Source organism: Grampus griseus (assembly GCF_964374135.1).
Source record: "Grampus griseus genome assembly, chromosome: 8".
NCBI lineage: Eukaryota > Metazoa > Chordata > Mammalia > Artiodactyla > Delphinidae > Grampus > Grampus griseus.
Window position 1 is genome coordinate 73,059,863 of NC_139002.1, and position 18,163 is coordinate 73,078,025.

Below are 18,163 nucleotides of genomic sequence, written 5' to 3' on the forward strand. Positions count from 1 at the left end.
AAATTTCAGTATCTGAGTTCTGTATGTTCCTGTCAGTCCCTGAAGGCAACTTGGACTTAGCAAGTCTTTCTTTACTTGCTATAAAGAAAGACTCTTTATAGCAACTTCCTTAATCAATCACATATTTCACATAAGGCCCATGTAAAATTTATAATAAGGATTTACTTCATTTACTAAACTACTCTGATTCAATCCTAAAGAAAAGGTCTTTAATTGCAGCTGTGCCTGCAATGTTTCTGTTTACTTAGGCAAAGAAGGCCATGTGAAAACCTGCCCCATCCTAGCCAAAGAATTTCTTCAGGAAACTCAGCTGCTGATTTGTCACAATATATCCTTTGAAAAAGCAAAATTTGTATCCAGTAAAACTCCCATTAGCAGTGAAGGAGCTACAGAAGTCTTCTCTTTCAAACTTAAATGTCTTTATTTTTTTTTTTTTTTACAGAAATCATTAGTATATTCATAATACAGGGACTCAGTGACACATTGTATAATTATTAAGTTATAATTATGAAGACTTTATCCTATTATGGTAAAACGTTTAAGTGGAAAAACTTGGACATAAATTCATGTAAGTCAATTCTGGGCCCATGGAGTAGCTAGAAAGACTTCTGAAGAGTCTTCAATTCTGAGCCCAAACTGAGAAATGATTAAGTTAAGAAATGACTAATGATATATGGAAATTGTTCCTATCAGGGATGAGGAAAAAACATTTTTTAACTTTTGCTCAGCCTGAGGGGGAAAAAAACACATTTGTAACAACTCAAATATCCAGGTACTCAAACAAAGAGGGAAGATAAATTCCCCAAGATTGAAATGAGAAGTAAACGGCTTCGTATAACAGGCTATATGAGGAATAATCTAGAGACTTTCTTTTTCCTCATTTAAAATGTCTTTCCATTCTCAGCGCAAAAGTGCCTAACATGACAACTGAAGTAAAACCAGAAGTGGGATTAAATGACAAGACTAATGAGTTTACCTTTCCTTGACAGCCTGAAGAGACACAAGAGGAGATGGAGAACGAAATGACAGTGGAATGCCGAAGGGGAGAAAAGTTTCATTCTTATCTGTCTCAAACATCACTGAAGCGTGTGAAACATTGTCTGATGAATGGAATTGGGGAGAAAAAACAAAATCTAATCACATGAAGAGTTTTTTAATCTTTAAAGAAATTCTGAAATGAATGAAGCAAAGGAAATGAAGGATTCAATACCAAAATCACAACTGACCCAAATACAAATGAGTGGAACACAGGTTTTACAAGAAGCATGGGATGGTCCACATATAAAACACTTGGACAGGTACCTTCATTTTTCCTACTAGCCCTGAATCCCCACAAGTCAGAAAGGAAGCTTAGAGTCTCTATTAATCTCAACAGTTCGGTCACAGGAGTACTTGAACATCGAAAAGTGAAGGCAATGACCCCCAAAACTGTAGTAATTTTTCATTCCGAATGGAAAATAATTTGGTTAGGATAAAATCGTTCCACTCTTTTGGTTAATGACCTCCTTTCTTAACCTTTCCAGCACTTTGATGCATGATAATAATTAGGTAATTTACCAATGTTAGCCTAAACAGGAGGAGAAAAAAAACCCAACTAAACATAAATCCATTCTTCTAATGGTGAACTGATCAATAGGTCTGGATGGAAAGTCTAACAACTTAATAAAAATTATTAACACCTTGTAGAAAACTCTATGCATGAGATAATCTTGGCAAACAGAAGTCACAGAAAATAACTGCTTCACATCAGCAACCAATAAAAGACACATTCCTCACCTTCATTTCCATGTGAACCACAACACTGATCTGGTTGGTCCTCTTCTTGATGTGAGGTGAATTCTTTAAGTCTCTCATCTTCTGAGAGGGTTTGGCTGTGAAGGGAACAAGAGTCTTCATCTGACTGACTGCCTCTTCTACTATTAATGATACGATAAATACCAGAGTCCAAGATGCTGAAACTTTCCTAAAAAGAAAAAGAATTAAAGAAAAGTTAAACTTTTATAACACGATATAGCTTTTTAAGAGAAAAATCAACACTAAAAGAAACAAGTCATTAACGACAATTATGGCTTATTAGAACAAAATGGTGAGCAAGGTCTAGGCTCCTGGCAGCCAGGTCCCTCTCACCTGCTCATGGCATCATGCTACCATATTTCTCTAGTGGGTCTCCATGAAGTCTGGCTGTGAGAATGTGAGAATGTGAGAATGAGGATTAAATAGACAATCCTGAGCTGCACTGAGATTCAAGCTGGCATGAAGCATCTGAAATTACATATTAGGGGTAACTTAACTTGCTCCGGAGGCTATATGAGGTATATTTTCAAACAGAACATAATAAACAATGACAAAACAAAATGCGGCTCTAAGACACACCTAAATGAAGGCTTCATAAGGTTGTCCAACACCTGAACGAAAGCCCCCTCTTCACCACCACCCCCAAACAATATACAACATGGAAAGGAAGGTAAGTTTGGGGATCCTAGAGGTAAATGAGTACAAACTAATGTAGAACAACCTTACTGTACAGCAAAACCCTTTTAAAAGTGAGAATACCTACGTGTGATGAAATGGAGCTTCTTCTACTGCTACAAGCTGAATCCAAAGGTTCAAATTTTAAGATCAATTCTTCCAGTTGGGAAATCAGATCACCATAGGTTGTTAAGTCCAGCTGAGATTTCAAATGTTCCAATTTATCTATAGTCAAAGTTTTTCTTCCCTAATAAAAGGATAAGTAGAACCAATAGGAGGGTTTTCTGTTTGTAACTAAATCTATATTCAAATGGCCAATACATTGAAAGAGGTCTACATAGAACATAAAACCTCAAAGGTGCTTTAAAAGGGCGTTAAAAGCTAGTAAAAGACTTAATAAGAATTCTCTTAGGAACTAAGAATTTAGAGTTACTGTACATATAATAATTTCACTTAAAACAAGGCCTTGGGCTTCCCTGGTGGTGCAGTGGTTGAGAATCTGCCTGCTAATGCAGGGGACACAGGTTCGAGCCCTGGTCCGGGAGGATCCCACATGCTGCGGAGCAACTAGGCCTGTGAGCCACAACTACTGAGCCTGCATGTCTGGAGCCTGTGCTCCACAACAGGAGAGGCCGCGATAGTGAGAGGCCTGCGCACCACGATGAAGAGTGGCCCCCGCTTGCCACAACTAGAGAAAGCCCTCGCACAGAAACGAAGACCCAACACAGCAAAAAATAATTAAATAATTAATTAATTAATAAACTCCTACCCCCAACATCTAAAAAAAACAAGGCCTGAAATTCAAATAAATTTGTGGGTAAATTTGATTTTTTTTAATGGAAAGTGTACAGTTTTTCTCACCCCCATCCCCACTCCAGACTTATCTGTCATGTTTCCTTTGGGGATTTACTGCTGCTTAATCAGCAGGCTAATAAAGACAAGCAACTGCGTAGCACAATCCTGCAAGCTAGAATGGTTTTAACAACCCAGATGAACATGTAAGCTTTCTGACTCACTCTGCTGGCAATGACGGAATTCTGGAAAAGACAGCAAGTTTGAGCAGCCAGGTTCCACAGGCCTCTCCTTAGCAGGCGTTCCACACAACGTTCCACAGATAACAGGGAAAGATGGGAGACCTTCCCATTTAGGTGCAAACAGAACAGCTCATTCTTACAGACAGCCACATCCTGAATATCTACAAAAACCACAGGGGTGAACACACAGGACATTAACCAAGTACTCCTTTTCCATTTTTGCGATGGCTGAAATTATTCTAATAGATTCATTTTCTATACAGGGTTTGGCTTGATTGAATTTCACCTCTATTTTTATACTTGCATTTCAATGAAGAAATCATATCTTAGACACTATTCTTTTAAAAAAGATCAAGAATAAAAGAGACAGAGAAAGAAACATCTCTCTGATCTAAAATCCTGTTTTTAAAAATGCTATGTTTTGTGAAAAGAAATTGGGACTTTAAAAGGGGGCACTTCGGAGGCCAGACTATCACATTTCTGAGTTACAAATCTGATACCAGTAACAGATTTCAGTGCAGTATGTAAATCAACAAACTGTTCGTGAAAAAACACCTGTCTTGGCAGAATACCATGAAATGACCTAAAAAACAAGTTTTCACGGGACACCTTTAGGAAACTTAATTCACGAGAAATCAGTATGTAATGGTTCCTTCATCTTTTTTATGTTTTTACAAAGTAGAAAATGACTCAAAAGTCAGGATACACTCTCTGAGCAGTCATGTTAAAAATGCTAGATTTACTTCCTCCATTTCTGGTTTAAACCAGAAGAATACAGAGATTGACTTTCTCTGCCTCAGCCACATAAAATGGCTATTGTTCCCACAAGGACTTTTCAACCCTAAATTATTAAGACACAAAACAGGAGTTAAAGCAAGACTTCTAACAGGGATAAATATTCAGGGTAAGTAGAGGGAAAAATTAACCCATTCAATTCTTAGCAGTGGTTGCTAATATTTAAGAATAAATGGAAATTGTATTTAAAATAACTAAATAACTATACATAGATTCACAAGTGTATACTTCGTAAGTATCTTATAATGGGATACACCTATGAAGTTAATCTTTAAAAGAAATGTCACCTCATTCTATTTTCTACTTCTTACACTGCAAGAGAATCCTCCTACAATAATTAAATCTTTCACAAGCATGCGATTAAAAATTACATAGGAAGAAAAACACAATTACCCTTGACTTCACTCCAAAGAAGAACTTGAACATTCTGAGGAAGGAAAATATAAATTCCTCTTTCTGTCCAAGTCAGCACACAGTGCTCACTGCAAGAGAAAATGGAAGAGGTCAAGAGAATTCTAGTTTGCTCGGAATCAGAAGTTTATAATTCCCTGATTTCAGACCCTCACTCTAGCTATTAAAGCAAAATCAGCCTGTACAAAGAAAGCAACAGTTGATCCAGCCAATTACATCCTACCACCTCTTTTCTGTCTGTAACAACAAGCCAGTAAAAGATAGCATAATATGACACCAAAGTGGGAAAAATTCAGATACACGAAATATCTTCTAGAAAAATAAAAGGCTGGTATCTTATCTGACATTTATTAAAGTATCTAAACTTCCCATATCTGGTATGACATCTAAAACAAAGACTAAACATCACATCTAACCACCAATCACTGCTCTAGTGAGCCACTTTTAGGGAGGATAATATATATATATTTTTAAATGTGTTTATTTATTTATTTGTTTTGGGCTTCATTGGGTCTTTGTTGCTGTGCGCAGGCTTTCTCTAGTTGCGGCGAGCGGGGGCTACTCTTCGTTGTGGTGTGTGGGCTTCTCGTTGCAGTGGCTTCTCTTGTTGAGGAGCACGGGCTCTAGGCCCACGGGCTTCATTAGTTGTGGCTCTCGGGCCCTACAGCGCAAGCTCAGTAGTTGTGGCGCACGGGCTTAGTTGCCCCCTGGCATGTGGGATCTTCCTGGACCAGGGCTCGAACGTGTCCTCTGACTTGGCGGGCGGACCCTTAATCACTGCACCACCAGTGAAGTCCCAGGGAGGGTAATATTTTGATGTCCTTAGTTGTATGTGGGCAATAAAAGGTTGAAAACTACCAGTCAACTATGGGAGTTTATTTTTTTCATTAAAGGCTATACCAATATTATCTAACCTTGTAGCATCTCATCAAGATAGGAGTGTTATCCCTATTTTACAAAAAAGAAAAACTGAAGCCCAGAGAGATAAATAACATGTTGAAGCCCATTCAGTATGAATACGGAAGAGTCAGAATTTATACCAAGGACTGTCTGGCTCCAAAACCTGGACTTTTTTCTCCATACCTCACAGAAGCTACTTCTACCCTCATTTATCCTCACTGACCCACCCACTGTTATCTGGAATCCTGATCATTCCACTTAACTACATTCTTGGAAAGTCACAGATCTCCTACATGCCAAACCCAATAACCTACTTTCTCATTTTCCTTCTTGATCCCCAAGCAGAGGCCAACTCTGCAGACTGTTCCTTCCTTCCTGAATCTCGCCTTCCTAGACTCTGGACACTACTTCTTGGTCCACCTTCCTTTCCAGTCCTCTGGTACTCTCCATCTCTGCTCATCTCCTTCTATACTCCTTTGCTCACATATCTCATTTACTCTCTCGAGGCTGCTATTATTTTTTTATACACCACTGGTAATCCCCAGTCAGAGCATTCCCCATATATAACAGTCTCATTCTAGTCACCACTTAAGCATCAGCAGCAGTTCTACTGCCCTTTGAAATCCTCCCCGACAGCCCTCAGCACTCTCCCTCCTGCACGCAACCTATTTCTCATCAACCCCGCTCAAACGGCACTTAATCATGTATTGCACTGTCACAACTCTTACTTTTTATTGTTGTTAAACATTTTCTAGAAATAAACTACATCTCTCCAACGAACTATAATCTTGAGAACAGGGACTTTTTTTTAAGTTTATGCCTCCAAGAGTACTAAAAAAGGTAACATGTGGCGATGAAACTAAGGGCGATATTTAACGGGAATTCGGTCCTCACACAAATGTTAAACATTTTGCCAATATAAGATCAGATCACTGTCCCTATGGGAAAGTAATCTTTGTCACAAAGAAGGAAGAAATCGTCAGAATTCTAGTCCAAAATAAGTAAAATTGGAAGGCTGCCTTTAGGAGCCAGAGGGGAAAAAAACCCCAGAGGCCAGAAGATCCCTGAATAAAGAGACACAGGATCAGGATTTTGACACTGAACTTGACATGCAGCTTGGAAAGATTCCTTAAGAATAGGTGGGGGGTGGGGGGGACTAATATCAGAGCTGAGACTTGGTAATTTACACATCCCTCATCCCCTTCCCCTTCACTGATAATAAACAGACAGGGACACAAGCCTAACAACATTGTTTAAAAAGTTAAGGGAGAGAAAGTGACATCAGTGTACCCCAAAGAAAATGAGGCATACAAATTTGCTTCCCCGTAGAACTTGTGGGTGTAACAGTGAAGGTTACCAAAACACAAGTGTACACATGGGAAAAAAAGTAAAGAAAAGCCCTGTATAACTAATGTTTTTTCAAAAAAATCTTTGTGAAACTCTTTAATTTAGCCATTATTTGAGAACCTTCTATGTGCCTAGCACTGTGCCCATAGCAAAGGAGTTGACAATCTGGTCCTGGGATGGATATTCATAGGACAGTGAAACAGGGTGGTGACAGAGAAATGAACAAGATGTGACAACAGTGCAAGGGAATAAGTGTCTAACGGGAGTCACTGGAGGAGTCAGGAAAAGCTTCAAAGTGGCATTAATTATTCCTTAAGCTGAGGAGTAGGCAGAGCCAGATCATGCAGGGCTTTGAATGCTATGGCAGGAACTTGTATGGGAGCTTTAAATAGTTTCACTCAAAGGAAAAACACTACCAGGAGAACCAAGCAGACTGGCCTTGCCATTAGAAAACATACTCTTGGGTAGGGGACTTCCCCACACCCCACATATCACACCATAGCCAACAAATGTTAAGTGTCTATGATGTGCTAGGCATTATGCCAAACACTGAGAATAACACAGTGAACAAAACAGACATGATGCCCTCAAGGGCCTTACTGTCTAGGAGTAAGAGAGGCATAAATACTGTTTGAATATGTAATTATAAACTGTGATAAGTGTCATAAAGAAAGAGTTTTTAATATGCTTTATCTAACTATGGGCAAGTAACTAGTGGTATTTCTCCCATAACTTTTAGGATGAATTATGGACTTGTGAAAGAGTTATACTGTTTATAATTTATTTTCAAATATTGCATTATAGGTAGTGTGGCATACATACGTTAGTTAGGGGCAGTTAGTTAACATTTCAAGTGTTTTTTAAAATTACATTCAAAGCACGGTTAGTTAGCCTTTGAAAGAACTCGATCAGGAGCCAAGCTCCAGAGTACCCTATACCAGCTCTAAATAACATTCTCTGAATCTGCATTAGGGATCTTATTAATTAGCTTAAGAGATATTAGAAATAATATTCTGCTGTTGAAATAAGAAGGGTTCAAGACACACAGATTGACTGGAAATCATACACTGGCATGCCCATGCTTGTAGAACAAGCTGTAAGAACTGGCAAGCCCAGCAGTTGATAGCTTTAAGTGGTACTCTGTGCTGCCACTTAATAGTGGACTTTTTTGTACCTAATCCAACTAGAAGGCTAGCTGAACTCAGATGTTAAAATATGGCTGGCTGGATCCACCTTGAGCAGATCTTTCATGCAAAGTACCTGAAGAATAGAGAGCTGAAATTTCACCAAGCTTACAAGAACAAGTTCTACAACTACTTTTGTGCCTGCCTACTAAGAAACATACATATGCAGCAGACTTCAGTCTGAGACTTGCTTTCACTGGAATATTCCACTAGGGAGAGGAGGTTATGAAAGAATGTGTATCTACAGCTCTGAGCTCTAATTTGTCAAAAGTTCTCAACAACTGTGAAGTGTCCAACTGGTTTAGGCCAGTTCAAAACAGAAAGGGAAGCATATTTCTATGCTTTTTTTCATTCCTCTTATACGTAGAACACTTCACATAACACAGTCATTTCCTAATTTTCTAAAAATGATTTAGTACAAAAACAAACTTGAAAAGCTAACTACCTTGAACAAGAAACAAAGAGGAAAAGTTAAGTGTTCATTTTTTTTTTAAAGGATCGAAGGGAGAAACTTACCTAAGATGTAAGAGTTTGGGGAAAGACAAAGACTGGGAGGATCCAACCGTATGATCATACTGAGGTTCTGATCTAGGAAGTAAACATGATTAATGATTTAATCAAAATATAAAAGTATCTTTTTCCCTATATAGGAAAATTTCTGCCTCCAAAACAAATTCAAGAGCCTAACTGCATTTACCCTTATTGAATTTGCTTTAAGCATATGAAAGATAATTGATTAAAGACTTTTTGGTTTCTCTGAATCTTTTAATAAAAATTCTACTTCACTCTTAAAAGGCATGATAAAATCTTTAACTCATGCAGAATATCAGAGGTTTCAAACCAAACCCTCCCTGTAAGTTCCTCAAATACTCCCTACTGGCCATACAAATCATTACCTTAGATTAATCACAGGAAGAGGTGGTGATGAGAGGAGTTTCTTAAACTGATGTGTACTTATAACTTCTCCATCAAAGTTCACTTCCCACATCCTGGAGCCAGGGCGGGCACAGTATATTAGGGGCTGCTGGCTGGCAGAACATCTTCCAGGGAAGAAACAAGCTCCATATTCTCCATCTCTTTCCTTGTTTCCAATTTTCCAAAATTTTTCTCTAATACCCGACCCCCGCAGAAAAGAGAAAGCATGTTTACTCACAAAAAAGTCAAAAGCAATGGCACTACGTATCGGCATGGCCATAATAACCCCACCTACAATGTCCCCTCTCTCCTCATATTAGCAATTTACTGGAAAGAACAACAGAATGGAAAGGTCAAAATAGGGTTCTAGCTCTGATTTGCCATTAACTATTTCTGTTACAGAAAGCAAATGACTTCAAGTTAGTACTCAGTTTATTATCCACAGAATGTGAACGCTCTTTTCAAAACTAAAAAGTAAGTGCTACCGAACCATTTCCTACATCCTTAAATCCTACTGACTGCTTTCCAAATCACCTTGTTCTTTGGCCACTCCATGGAGGCTACTGATCTGCCCTGTCTCCAGGCCACTCCTCGGCCACATATACCCAATAAATGCCTCACTCTTTCCTCAAAATGCTAAGTCCTTCTGAAAGGCTGTACCTTGGAACATTCTGTTCCCTGAGGGTTACCTGAGCTAGATATATAAAAGAACTGCATATACAAAACTGCCTGAGAACATGGAAGGTGAGAATGAGGATATCTCTTTCCAAACACTCCTTTACTTATTCTTCATAATTAACTCCACCATTCCTCCTCTGACAGACTTCCTTGACTCCTATAAGCAGAAGGATATGCTTCCCATGCTATGTTTTCAAAGCATTCACCACGTTACATATGGTAGTTGTGTCTATTTGAACAGTAGATTATGACTTTCTTCAGGACAAACGTCATTTCTTTTTCCTCTTTAGCTGAACTCCCAGTGCACAGCACAGTAGCTGGCCCACGGAAAGCACTCAGTGCCCTTTGTGCTCCATATACTCAAACTGTTTATTTGGACAATGGCCTGATATGGTCTCTAGCATGAACTTCCTACATGACTTTAGATAATTCAATAAATATCCCTGTACTTATTTGCTTTATGAATAAAATATAACGTCAGCTTTACTAGAAGAATATGGATGTGAAAGTGCTTTAAAATGTATACAGAGCAATACAAGAAGTTACGGTTTTATTACCTATGTTCCTTATTTGGGAAATAAAATATATTTCTTGCTTATTTCACATCCTCTATGGTGCTTAACAACAGTGCTACTAATTCAGAGGCGTGCAATAAATATTTCCTGAGTAAACCAATACAGTCAACTCATTCTCATTTGCATGCTCATTAATCTTGCTTTCCACATTTTCAAATGACATGTGACAGGCACAAGGCTAGGTATTTCCTATACATTATCTTAGTTAATCCTTAAAACTACCTCTACATTCTGGATGGGGAAACTGACATTTGGCAAGGTTTAAGAAGTGGCAGAACTAGAACTTGAAACCATATTGTCAGGCTCCCTTATCCAATGTTCTCTCTACTACAACATAATTCTTTGTTTCTGTTTGTTCTATTTCCTCCTGGGATCCACCCTGTTCATTAACAATACTGACAGAAAGTAGCAGGAAAAGCAAACTCATACCTCACTTCCGTTAGTTATTAGGAGCCTTTGTTTAAAAAAGAAAAATGCTTCTTTGTTTGGAAGGGAATATACCTCGAAACAAAACTTAAAACATACATAAAAATTTTCAATTATTGTCCTATCCATGTACCCCCAAACTGAATTCTAGCTAACAAAGTAGGCATTTCTAAAACATGTTATTTTTGCAGTTAGTTATTCTCATAACCAACTCTAGCCACAATCCTGTAAAATGGGAGCATAAATGATTAGCAACTGTACTGCACACAGGGAAGAATAAGCCTCCACTTAGTTAGCTCTTTATACCATTTGACTAGATTCTCAAAACAACCCCAATAAGGTGTTCATTCAATGCAGTGTTTTGACCATTTGTCAGAATTTCAGCCAAATTTCTGAATTGGGCTGTTTGGTAAACTCGAAAACCTATAGATGAAGAATATTTGAGAAATTTGTGAAGCTAACAAATATTTTACCAAAATCTCAAGGATGGATTTAATGGCCAAAGGTCCAATGTCAAAGAATATACTAGAGGTAACAGGAAAGGCACAAAATCAAGACAGAAAGATTCTAGTCTGCCTCCTCCCAGCTGCATGATGTGAGGCAAGCTCTATCACTCACTAGGCTTTCTGATCTGCAAAAATGAAAGAGTGACACTACATGATCTCCAGTTCTGTTAAGTCTAACTTCATCACCGATCTACAGTCTGAAATAAGTCAGAACCAAGTACACCATCCTTCCTACTAATTCCAGGTAAACTGATCCTTCGCATCTCAAAGCCTTGCCCCTCTGCTGTACAGATACGTTCTCTGATACCAGACATCTGCAACCTACTATTACTGGTCTCCTTCCCACATACCTTTCTCATCCCAAGAAAATTTTTAAAAAGTGCATCCTCTCCTCATCCTTCCCTCTACTAACCCTGACAGTCAACATACATTCCTTCAAAACTTTTGGAGTCCAGTCTCCTACTTTCTAGAATAGCAGTCTTCTAACTGAGATACAAGAACCCCTGGAAAAACATAAAAAGTTTCCAATCCTTGATAGTTCTAAGGGAATCAATTTCCAAACCCTGATTTTCTACATGTACACTTTCTTAAAATGAGCTGAGAACCCACATACTTAATTAGTGTGACATTTAAGACTGTCACTCTCCATGTGGTGCTAATTTACCAACGTGATCTCCCACGACTCCCCTACTCAAGCCAGAGGACACGTTTTAGAATATGCCTAATTCTTTCTTACTTCTCCCCAAGACGCTGTTCCTTCCTGCTAGAATATCCTATCCCCTCTTACCTCTCTTCCTTCAAACTTCGCCTATTAAATATCCTCAACAAATTACTGAAGCTGGCTAGTGGGCTCACAGTGGTTTATTATGCAATTCTCTCTTCCTTTGTGTGTGCTCAAAATTCTCCACAATAAATTTTTAACAGAAGGGCTGGGTCCTGAGGAATATCGTAGCTGGACAGGGCCAATGGAGGGGGAAAAAAATGCCCAGTGAATATTTCCCTGTGGTGAGAATGGCTGAAGAACTTAAACACAGCAATACACAACATTTTTTTCAAACCATTTCCTATTCTGTTCTGGTATTTTACAGCTACCGCCAATATACTCCTTTGCCATTCATTGGACCTTTGGTTCCACTGTTGAGATTTCATTAAATATCTGTCAGCTTCATAAAGTTCTTATTTTTCATCCAATTTTACCCTATAGTAAAATTCTATTAAATACACAACAAATTTCAACAACAACAAACTCAATCAAGGAAGACTTCCCAATTCCCCATATAGAAACAGGCCTCTGTTCGGTCTTCCCTCATGACACTTAGACCAGGCTTCTTGGTAGAGTTCACTGAATATTTGTCTTAGTCACCCACTGGACTATGTCACTGTCCTCTACCTCCTCTCTACTCACTAACATCAGCTTGCACACAGGTGGTTCCTTATTAATATCTGTATAACTGAATTTAGGGGTTTGGGCGGGATGACTTCTTTCCGGGACTAAAATTCTGTATTTCCAATGACTCATGGTTAGTCAATATACCTCTCAGTATCACATAAGAAGCATCGAGTAAGTGAAGATATAAGTAATCTTCCATCCAAATAATCTAACTGGACAACACAGGAGTCAACTGTTGTTATTGTGTGAACAGGAAACATCACAAAGGCAGCAGCCGCCTAAAGGGGATGTGACAAGGAAATAAAGTTTATTTATCTTTACGTATACACATAATTCCCTTCTCTTTAGAGAGAAGGGGATTATGTGCTTTTACATGAAAACAGCTTAGACAGCAAAATAAAAACTTTAAATGGGCCAAAATTAATTTGCCTGTTAGAATATCAAGTTTCGCTCATTTAAGTTTTGTGAAATAATTTGCTACATAACTGCAGAAGAGAATTCTTAAGGCTCTGTTTGTGATTATCTATTCTTAGAAGTTGGGAAGAAAAAGATGAAGCAAGTTTTAGAATACGTGAGACAATTTTTCACCTGTAGACAGTACTTCTCCCTTTGGAAAAAAGACAAATTAGAGCTGTAATAAGTGTAGAATTCCAACTGTATATCAAAAATATGTTAGGAATCAAGTAGTAACCTTGATGGGTCATCATGAATATTTAATTAATACATCAAGAATATTCTGATGTGTTAATTAAAATAACTTAGCCAATAGTAGTTAGATCTCTTCTTCTCTACCAGGATCCTACATGCAAATAAGCCAATGAGAGACAAGTCCCCCATTTCTGATATCATAGCTTTGGAGGAGAGGGACAGCGAGGAGCAGGCTGGCTCTGCCTTAATGACAGACTGGAGCATTCTGTTAGGATAACTTGAGACTCAACTTTTCTACTCCAACAACTGTGGCAGGAAGCCTGGGGAACCACACTGCTTAGCGTAATCCAGGAGATGTCTTTAAGATTCCATTCACAAGTTACATCCATCCTGAGAAAATATACCTAGACCCATGAGTTTCTTCTAACCAGGGACCAGGAGAATAGGACCCTGGGCAATTGGTACCATTTCTATGTTTGCCATTTTATTCACACAACTAATAAACAGGCATCTTTTCTTTTTTCTTTCTTTCCTTTTTTTTTTTTTGGCTGCGCCATGTGGCATGCAGGATCTTAGTTCCCCGACCAGGGATCGAACCTGTGATCCCTGCATTGGGATCACGCAGTCTTAACCACTGAATCGCCCGCGAAGTCCAGCCATCTTTTCTTTCTTAACAGCCTAGTATTAAAGGATGCTTTACTTAAATGAGCCATGAAGGTGAATTATGGAGTAATATAATAGACAACTGCAAATTACTGAAGTTAGCTCACAGAAGCCATTCTGTAACAGTGTCAAGCTAAACCAGGGTACCATATGCACTACATGCAAACAAGTCTTCTCAAAATTCATAGTCTGGGCTCTAGATCAGTCCCCAAGAGATACAGTAGGTCAAATTGTGTCCTTTAATTGAAATTCTGCGAGACAACACCTTATATCTCACCTACATACACAAAGAACTGGACTGGTTCTCACCTTTGCTTGTTTAGAAGTGTTGAGTTTGATGGCAGAAACTTTCCCCATATGATCACCTATAAAAACTCTAAGAATAGCTGTATCCCAACAGAGAGCTGTAACTTTTCGGCCTTTGTGTTCTGAAGACACATAAATTCGTTCTGGTTTCCCACGACGCTCTTGATTTAATTCCCAAACAACTACAAGACCTTGACTGCAAGTATTGAGACACAAAAGCAAATTTTTGGCAATGGTGAAAAAGGTACAATTTCAATGCATCACAATATCAACTATGTTAAATATATAAGCAAATTCTTATTCTTCAGAAAAGAGGAAGTAGAAAGCCAAGGTATTAATTTCCTTGCTTTAGTCCACCAATCCAATATAATAGGAGAACTTAGATGTTCTAAATTATCCCTGTTACCTTTCTCTTTTAAGGTCACAGAAATGTTGTTGCCTCATATTAGTGTTTTCCACAGACCCTAGGGTGACCAAGTGTCCATCCTGGTTTGCTTGCGTCTAAGAGGTTTCCTAAGACACGGGACTTTCTGTGCTAAAACAGGGTCAGGCCCAGGCACACTGGGATGGCTGGTCACCCTAACAAACACACAACTACATTTGTCAGCTTCAAATGCATTTGGAAAAGATCAGACAGTTTTAGAACAGTTTCTTACCTGGTAGCCACAGCAACATAATCATCATCATGTAAACAACAGGCGACCTGAGAAATTGTACCTTCCTAGAGCACAAAAGGAAAAATATTAGGCAGCTCCTCAAAAATGGGTAATTTTTTACTTTTAAATCTCAAGTTTTACCTTCTTCTTTTAGTCCAAATGATCATTGATAATGGAGAAATTCAAATTTATGAAAGATACTCCGGATGGTACATGACAGGGCTACCCTTAATCTTACCCTGTGCGAAAGAAAAAGCCTGTGCTTCCATCCTTCTTTCTGAATGAGATTGAGTCCTCCTCCTGAACTGCCCAAAGCCAACCATTTTCGAGACACAGCTATGCTCGTGCACTAAAAAACATGGCAACAGACAAGTGTGAAACTGTCACAGTCATTTAACAAATAAACTATGTACTGGAAATAAATACTGAGGATCTGTGTCAGGTTCCTCCCCGCACCCGCCCAGTTAGACACCACATAATGGCACTCAAGCTCTTATTCTAGATAGTGAAAGATACAGAAGAAAGAACATTTTGGTTTTAAATTTTTAATTGAATCTCAAAATTGCTGAATAGGCTCAATTGTATAAATGAGTAATTTTCCCTTGGCAAAAGCCAGTTACTAGCCCATTCATCTTCTGTGCAATTCAGCTAGCTCATTCCAATACTGACCACAATGATGGAAGATCAAGTAAGTCTCTATGGGATAAAGCAACCACTTTAATCACCTGCTCACATAAATCACTTCTCGTCTGTATAATCAGCACAAAATGTCCACAGTTTTGAGAGCAAGTGAGACTGCAGAGGACACAAATGCAAGTCAGTGTACTATTACATCTCCCCGCACCTTCAGCCTACTGATTCTTCTCCTTACCCACCAGAGAAAGCAGTGGCCAGGCTGTGCCCAATACCCTGTGACAAAAATTATTGGTTGGTGAACGAACAGGAATTCCCAATCCTCTTCGAACTTGTTGCTTTCTACCGCAGAAGCTGGAAAACCTAAATCTTCACTTACCCAGTTTCTTTTGCAGCTAGGGGGAGCCCTGTGACTCAAATCCAGCTACTAAGACTAAGCCCTACTGGGGCTTCCCGGAAAGCTTTGCCCTCCCAGATGAATGGCCGAAGCTGAAGAGAAAAAAGCCTTTGTCCTCGGCCACCTCTTTCTTGCTTGAGATGCTAATGGAGACATTAAGACTGGAGCCAGGACACTTATCTTGCAACTGTGACCAACAGTCAATACACAGATGATGGTAGAACAGGAAAGATGGAGAGCCTGGGTCCTAAGGAATATCAAAGGCCACTACACTAAACCCAGAAACGATAACCTCCAACCAGGTTATAAACACCTTTACTGCTTAAGATATTATTGAGAAGGTTTTCTGTAACTTGCAGCTAAAAAACGTCTGATATCAATCCTCATGATTGTTGTCCATATTACTTTGCCTATTACTTCCTATTCTCCCTTTGCTCAGAGGCTAGAAAGGTGCTTTGGGGTGGGAACAAAAGGATAAGAATGAAATTATTTTGGAATTGGTTATGAAACTGTTCTTTACCATGTCATTCCTGAGTTTATCAAATGAATTCAAGGTTCGAGGGAAGCACATACTCCTTCCCACAGAGCTAATTTTTAGCTAACTTTGTAAAGCTAATTTTTAGCTCTGTTCCCTAAAACAGAGGGGGTACATCAAACTCCTTGTTTTGGAACAAACTTAGTTTAATAGCAATGGTTTGTGTTGCTCAAAATGCAATGGGGTATACTCATTTATACTATTTTATTTTCAATTGAATACATTACTTTCTGAGAGAAGACAGCAAGATTAGAGGCAGGAAAATTCAGTAATCTATATCATAGTTTCCAAGGATGGGAAAGAAGAATTCAAAGATTGCTTGAAAAATAAATCAAGAAAGCACTATGAACATACTACTGCTATGTGAGGTATTACTAGCACAGGTAAGAACACCCAAGAGTCTATAAAACATAAAGAACGGGGTCGGAGGGGCACGTAACCGAGAGCACACAAAAATATGAACGTGAAAATAAAACTGATATAAGGATCACGAAAATCACCTTTAGACGAGCGGAGTCCAGCCTCAGGGCTGAAAGTAATGGATCCAGAGACTCAAATTCTGCAAGAACATGGTTGTAGGACTCTGGTATCACTGGCACGAAAGTCATTTACCCAGAAAGATGAAACTACGTTGAGGGATAGGCACAGTATTCCTGAATAAAACCTGCAAAAATATAATTTAAGAAGCTCACCACTCCTTCAGCAAGCATTTAATGAACAGGTGGAGAAAACAGGGAAACATGCGAAAGGGACAAGGATCCCTATTCTGGAGCTCCTTGGCATCTAGGTGGAAAGAAAACACACGCAGGTGACATTATAAGTGACCATCAGCTTGTACTGATTATTCTCTGACTCCTAAAACTCTCACAGAACGAAATCCAGATTCTCAAGGCCCTCCACAATCCTATCCCATTCTATTTACCTAACAGTGTGAACAGATAGAATAGACGCTTGCAGGATATAAGGGGAAATTTTGTCAAGCTCCTCTGTGGTAAAATAGCACCTCCAGCTGCAATTCTTTGAGCTGTAAATCTTCTGCTTTTAAGTCTCTTGTTAAATTCAATGGTTATCAGCCCACATTTTAACCGTGCTTAATAGGAAAGGGCCTCTGGATAGCTTTCTCCAACCTGTGAATAAGTGAAAAGTCAGGTGTGGGGAATTAGGCAGAAAGACGAATAAGAGCTTCAATAAGAGGCCTGATAGGAAAGAATAGAAATAAGAATACAAGGTAGCAAATGCCAACTACCCAGTGAAGACTTTGTAAACTAACACAAGAGTTCTTACCTGTTCAACAACTCTCAAGTGTACATTTTTGTCAAATTATACCAGTTTCCAGAAGAAAGCAGAGTTTAAGAAAATTCTATCCATTAATTTTAACTTTTCCTCAATCCTTTGTTGCCTACCAAATTGAGAATAAAAAACAAATACTACAAAAAAATTCAGAAACAACTGTTTATGCTTAATTGTTTTTAATTTATACTTTGTGGTTTTAATTTTTTTTTTCAGAAACACATGTATTCACTCACTCATTTATTCAACAAATATACACTTAGCACCAACTATGTGCCAGGCATTGTTCTAGGTCCCAGAGATAAAACAGAGGACAAAACAAAGTCCTAACGTTCATGGAGCACACTTTCCAGGGGCAAACCATATATAAGCTTACAATACTTTTTACTGCATACACATAATATA

General features: G+C 38.7%; 1 protein-coding gene across 1 annotated transcript in view; it reads right to left on the minus strand.

Moving 5' to 3' along the window:
* HPS5 (HPS5 biogenesis of lysosomal organelles complex 2 subunit 2) overlaps window positions 1-18,163 on the minus strand; it is a 44,706-nt gene that overhangs the window by 22,260 nt on the left and 4,283 nt on the right. Inside the window, exons 2-13 of the mRNA XM_082659438.1 lie at window positions 16,969-17,132; window positions 15,142-15,252; window positions 14,904-14,968; window positions 14,251-14,443; window positions 12,775-12,908; window positions 9,037-9,249; window positions 8,657-8,728; window positions 4,692-4,780; window positions 3,486-3,664; window positions 2,558-2,716; window positions 1,777-1,963; window positions 977-1,100 (exon numbers count right to left, since the gene is read on the minus strand). Coding sequence (XP_082515564.1) covers window positions 977-1,100; window positions 1,777-1,963; window positions 2,558-2,716; window positions 3,486-3,664; window positions 4,692-4,780; window positions 8,657-8,728; window positions 9,037-9,249; window positions 12,775-12,908; window positions 14,251-14,443; window positions 14,904-14,968; window positions 15,142-15,252; window positions 16,969-17,076 — 1,634 coding nt within the window. The 5' untranslated portion in view covers window positions 17,077-17,132. The remainder of the gene's footprint in view (window positions 1-976; window positions 1,101-1,776; window positions 1,964-2,557; window positions 2,717-3,485; window positions 3,665-4,691; window positions 4,781-8,656; window positions 8,729-9,036; window positions 9,250-12,774; window positions 12,909-14,250; window positions 14,444-14,903; window positions 14,969-15,141; window positions 15,253-16,968; window positions 17,133-18,163) is intronic.